Source organism: Nematolebias whitei, chromosome 12 (assembly GCF_014905685.2).
Source record: "Nematolebias whitei isolate Nwh7 chromosome 12, NemWhi1, whole genome shotgun sequence".
Lineage (NCBI taxonomy): Eukaryota > Metazoa > Chordata > Actinopteri > Cyprinodontiformes > Rivulidae > Nematolebias > Nematolebias whitei.
Genome location: NC_056509.1, coordinates 48,061,614 through 48,067,409, shown reverse-complemented (window position 1 = coordinate 48,067,409; position 5,796 = coordinate 48,061,614). Strand labels below are relative to the sequence as shown.

Sequence of the window (5,796 nt, the reverse complement as noted above, 5' to 3'; positions counted from 1 at the left end):
TTTTAATTATTTAAATATATGAAATATTTTAAATATTTTAAATATTTTAAATATTTGAAATATTTGAAATATTTAAAATATTTAAAATATTTAAATATTTAAATATTTTAAATATTTGAAATATTTGAAATATTTAAAATATTAAAAATATTTAAAATATTTAAAATATTTAAAATATTTGAAATATTTGAAATATTTTAAATATTTAATAAAATATTTAAAATTTAAATATTTGAAATATTTAAAATATTTAGCCTTTTCTGACATTTGTTTCTCACAGAAACAGACCTGAGCTCATTGACCTCCTTCAGATCTTCAGATCTGTTTACAACCTTTTACTGTTTCTTTGTTCTGCTTCAGCTTCTTTCAGCTTCTGCTCATTTAAACTTTTTCAGCTACTTTCAGCTGTTTTTTCAGCTGTTTTGTGCTCCTGTCAGATTCTTTCTGCTTCCTTCTGGTACTTTAAGCTTCTTTCTGCCTTTTCAGCTACATTTCAGCTCTTTTTTTTTCTACTTTCAGCCTTTTTTTTTAGGTAATTTCCTAAATTTTCTGCTAATTTCTGCTTTTTTAACCTAATTCAGCAAATATGTGTTCCTTCTGTTTTCTTCTGCTGTTTCAGCTTCTTCCGTTTCCTCTCAAATTCAGCTTGTTTTCAGCTCATTTCAGCTGTTTTTCAACAAGTTCTGCATTAAGCACTGACTCTGTGTTTTATCAGGAGATGCAGTTTATTAATATAAACAGTGAAACCAGTTGAAACCAGTTGAAACCAGTTGCTGCACAGACACAGAGGTTTTTAACGTTTGAATTATTTTCAATATTTCTGCATCAATGTGATCTAAAACATCTTCACATTTTCACTCCAGTCCTAAAAGATTCAGAGAACCCAGTTAAACCAGTGAGACTAAAACGTTTATACTGGCTCATTTATTTATTGATTGATGGAGGACAATGATCCAGTAAGAAAAAAACCAGTATGGCTGATCATCCATTTTGGTTCTTGTTGACTGGTCCAGCTGTTTTTGACTGTTCTGCACTGGTCGATTGTTTTAGACGGGCGCTCCTCCACTGTGCACGTGTAAAACCATTATAGACGGGCGCTCCTCCACTGTGCACGTGTAAAGCCAGGCTGCATGAACTCCACAGCAGGCTGGTTTGAAGCATCCTGCAGGCCTCAGACTGATGAAGTCCTTTGGATGAAAGACCAAATGTTTCTTCTGAAACAGAAACCGATGAAATGCTGGTCAGTCCTGGTCACCTTGGAGCCCATTCCTCCGTACAGAACATCTTCACCTCTGGATGTTGGTGGTTTCCTCACATTAACTGCAGCTTCAGGTCCTTCCACAACATCTGGATTGGACGAAGGTCAGGACTTTGACTTGGTCATTCCACAACATGAACTTTATTCTTCTTGACCCATTCTTTGAACATCTCATGTGGTCATTGTTGCTGCATGACCCACCTTCTCTTCAGATTCAGTTCATGGACAGATGTTCTCACATGTTCCTCTAGAATCATCTGATATAATCCAGAATCCATTGTTCCATCAATGATGGCAAGAAGTCCTGGTCCAGATGCAGCAGAACAGGTCCAGACCATGATCCTACCACCACCATGTTCCACAGATGGGATCAGGTTCTTCTCCAGGAATGATGTTGTCCTTTCTCCAAACAGAACTCTTCATTTAAACCAAAAAGTTCTACTTTGGTCTCATCGTCCTCAGAACATTGTTCCAACAGTCTTCTGGCTCGGCCACGTGATCTTCATCAAGCTGCAGATGAGCAGCATGTTCTTCTTGGAGATCTGATGGTGGACTCATGAACATCAACATCAGTCAGTGTGAGAGACCTTCAGCTGTTAGAAGTTACCCTGAGCTCCTTTGTGACCTCGTCCACTACTCCACACCTTGTTCTTGGAGTGATCTTTGTTGGTCCACCACTCCTGGGGAGGGAACAATGTTCTTGAACTTCCTCCATTAGGACACAATCTGTCTGACTGGACTGGTGGAGTCCAAACTCTTTCCAGATGTTCTGTGACCTTCTCCAGCCTGATGAGCATCAACAACTGTTTTTCTGAGCTCCTCAGAGATCTCCTTGTTCCACCAACATGTGAAGATCAGACGATGATAGATCCTGATCTTTAGATCAAACAGGGTGATCACTCACACCTGATCACCATCACTGATTGAAAACACCTGACTCTAATTCCACCTTCAGATTATTGATAATCCCAGAGGTTCACAGACTTTTACCTCTAACATGTGACATTGATCATTGTCCTCAATCAATAAATGAACAAGTTTAATATTTAGTCTCGTTTCTTTAACTGGATCTCTTGATCTACTCTCAGGACCTGGTTGAACTTCTGAAGATGTTCTGGATCATGTTGATGAAGAAAAATAGAAAATTATGAAGTTACACAAATTTTCAGCTCTTCTCAATCTGCTGCTGCTCACACTCAAGAAGTCTCTCTGTCTCTGTGTCTCTGTCTCCGTGTCTCTGTCTCTGTGTCTCTGTCTCTGTGTCTCTGTGTCTCTGTCTCTGTGTCTCTGTCTCTGCAGGAGTTCTCCTCGGTGTGCGTCCTGTCCACTCTGCAGTCCACCCTCACCCTGTGGTCTCTCCGCGGCCTCAGTCTTCCGATGTACGTCGTCTTCAAGCGTTGTCTGCCGCTCTTCACGCTCTGCATCGGCGTGTGCGTGCTGAGGAACGCCATGCCGTCCGTCGGCGTGGTAACGGCCGTCCTCATCACCACCGGAGGAGCCGTGCTGGCCGGTAAACACACATCAGAACCAACTAAAGCCCGCTTCTCATCCAACAGAACCTCAGTTCTGAATCAGTCCACCTTCTCACGTGCCTGAATGTTCCTGCAGGTGCGGGCGACCTCACCGGTGATCCCTTTGGGTACGTCACCGGTGTTCTGGCTGTGATTGTCCATGCCTCCTACCTGGTTCTGATACAGAAAACCAGTCTGGACAGCGAGTACGGACCTCTGACGGCCCAGTATGCCATCACCATCATGGCGTCCCCGGTAGGAGAACGGTCCTCTGTCTTCAGACTTTATCTTTGTGTCGGGTCGGGGTTCTGGTGCTGGCAGTAAAACAGGCAACAAATATTTCTACAAACAAAAATACATCTACAAACTCTCCTCGTCTCCTCCAGTCTTCAGTCTTTCTGTCTCTGTCCCCCAGAGTGTGTCCTCTGTGAGACTGTTGTGTCCTCTCAGAGGTCAGAGGTCAAACTCCCATTGACTTCCACTGGGCCTGAGCTCAGTTTTCTCTTTATCTTGCCGTATCTCCTCCAGCAAACCCAGTAGAACCATCAAACAGAACCTGTGGTACCTTCAGAACATCCTGCTGCTCACGGGTCAAGAACTTCTTTGATCCAACTTCTAGTTTTCACACACAGACTGTTTGTTGGAGGCTTATCTTTTACTCTGTGGTTCAGCCATATGCTGCTCCTCCCCTTTTCTGCTTCTCCTAAAAAGAGGCGGGATTTGATTGTGGGTCTTCTATATTACCCAATCTCTGTTTCCATCGTGGCCGCCTGTAAAATCTCAGACTTCATGTCATCTCTGATCAGACCTCTGATGTTTAGGAGGATTCAGTCAGAGGTTTGGCAGGAAATAGGAAGAGGATTGAACCTTGTTTTTCAAAATAAAGCCCAGAGACACTCTTCAAAGTAAAAGTCTGGCTCTCACTGCTTCAATTTTTACAAAATGCAGTTCAAATTTCCTGTTGGGCTTTAGAGAAGGAAGCTGATGTTAAAATTGTGGTGCTCTTCCAAAAATTAGAAGTTTGTTTTATTTCTTGACGTTTTTCTTTCCTGTCTCAGGTTCTGCTCATGTGCTCCATGATCTCCATGGACGCTTTCAACATGTGGTCCTACGAGGGCTGGAAGGAGCCTCAGATCACCATCATCTTCATCTTCTGCATCTTCATCGGCTGTGCCATGAACTTCACCACCCTTCACTGCACCTACATCAACTCGGCCGTTACCACCAGCTTCGTCGGCGTCGTCAAGAGCATCGCCACCATCACGGTCGGTATGCTGGCCTTCAAGGATGTTTCACCGACCCGGCTGTTCATCGGTGGTGTGGTGGTGAACACCATCGGCTCCATCACCTACTGCGTGGTCAAATACTACGAGACAAAGAAGAAGAGTTTGTACGAGGACCTGGAGAAGACGGAGAAGGACGCCTCACAGCCCGAAGAAGACCCTTACAGAGAGAAACCACCAGTGAACGGTGCAGGGCCAACTGCTGGATCTGATCCAGGACAACCAGAGCCAAGAGAAGAACTGAGAGGTGACCAGAAGGAGGAACCAGCATCCCATCTGGCTAATGGAGAAGTATGTTTGGGAGCCAGTGGACCAGGAGGCGGAGGACTGAAGTCTGGAGTCATGACTGAAACAGAGGCGCTGGAGATGCAGAGGGAGCACCTCCACAGGGAGAGCGCCCCCTCCGCTCAGTCGCTCAGCGACAGCTTTGTAGGAGTGTGGAGGTCCATCAGACACCTGCACTTCAAAAAGGAGGAAAATTTAATTGATAACATGGAGGTGCAGAGTCCGTAAGGGCCAGACGTGGATCAGAACGGGATCTGGAGAAGAAAACCCAGAACCAGACACCCTGAACTCGACCAGGAACCTCTTTCATCGTCTTAATGAATGCTTGTTGGCTGCTGTTGCCTCATGGAAACCTTTTGTGCTCGAAGCTCAGTTTCATCACCCAGAACCAATAAACAGACCCTCAGCAGGAAGTAGACCGTCTTATTTAAGAGAACGGGTTCCCGGTGGAGGACAGTGGACGGGGAGTTGCATTTGTGATCAGCTCGGCTGCTCGTTGCCTCGGCATGCAGACGGGGCGCCGCAGGACTTGGCGCAGCACGATGCGGTTCACACTCCGGCCGATGAGCCGGGTCCTGTTGATGATCCAGTCAGGGAAGAACCGGTGTCGTTTCTGTTCCGTGGTTTGTTCTGGATTTTGTTCGCTGGAGTCTGAAGATGATTTAGATGTTCCGCCTTCAACTCTGCTGGTCCACGTCGTCGTCAACACGGAGCCACGTCAACTTCACTGCTTTTACGTTGAACTCTTATTTTATTTCAAAGTGCCAACATCAGCAGCAGAACGTTTTACTAAAGAACCAGAACGTGGAACTTGTGTTTGTGTTCCACGTGTTCAGCCTGAACCTCGTTTGTTTTACTGAAACACATTTTTGACTTTGATGGAGTCAACTCACAGATTTGATGTAACTTCACCGGCTCTGAGCTCCTCTGGTCAAAACGTTCTGACTTCAGAGAAACACGTTAAAAAGTATTTCTTGTTTTTTATTGAGTTTTTATCAAACGTTCATTTGAGCACTTTGGTTTGAGAAGAGGCCGTGTCATTTCCTGAAGCTTAAACTCTGATTTTATCGTGTGCAGAACTTTTGTCAGCTTTAAATGTTGTTAACTTCAGCTAAATTACATGATTTATTTGTATTTGTCCTGGTTTTGTGAGAATAATAAAGGGATTATCTGTAATGTTGTGCTGTATGAAATGATCAACGATATCTTTGAAGGACAATTATTAAATGATCATTGTGACTGCAAGAAGCCTCCAGAAGACGCTGCATGTTCTTTAACTTGAAGTCCCATTAAACGGTGCCAGGCTGAGACCGGAGTGTCTATGAGCCGGATGTCGGCCATCTTGGAACAGTTATTGTTGCCTGTTACTTTGTGAAAATGTCAGTTTCAGTTGTTTGTATGTTGACGTCACCACCCCCAACCTGAGCCCGTGCTCTGTGCCGGTCCGTTGTGGTGAAGA

The 5,796-nt window shown here is 44.2% G+C and overlaps 1 protein-coding gene across 1 annotated transcript in view; it reads left to right on the top strand.

Moving 5' to 3' along the window:
* LOC119418672 (solute carrier family 35 member D3) overlaps window positions 1-4,565 on the top strand; it is a 5,175-nt gene extending 610 nt beyond the window's left edge. Inside the window, exons 2-4 of the mRNA XM_037686009.1 lie at window positions 2,558-2,768; window positions 2,867-3,024; window positions 3,828-4,565. Coding sequence (XP_037541937.1) covers window positions 2,558-2,768; window positions 2,867-3,024; window positions 3,828-4,565 — 1,107 coding nt within the window. The remainder of the gene's footprint in view (window positions 1-2,557; window positions 2,769-2,866; window positions 3,025-3,827) is intronic.
* Window positions 4,566-5,796: the final 1,231 nt, after the last annotated feature.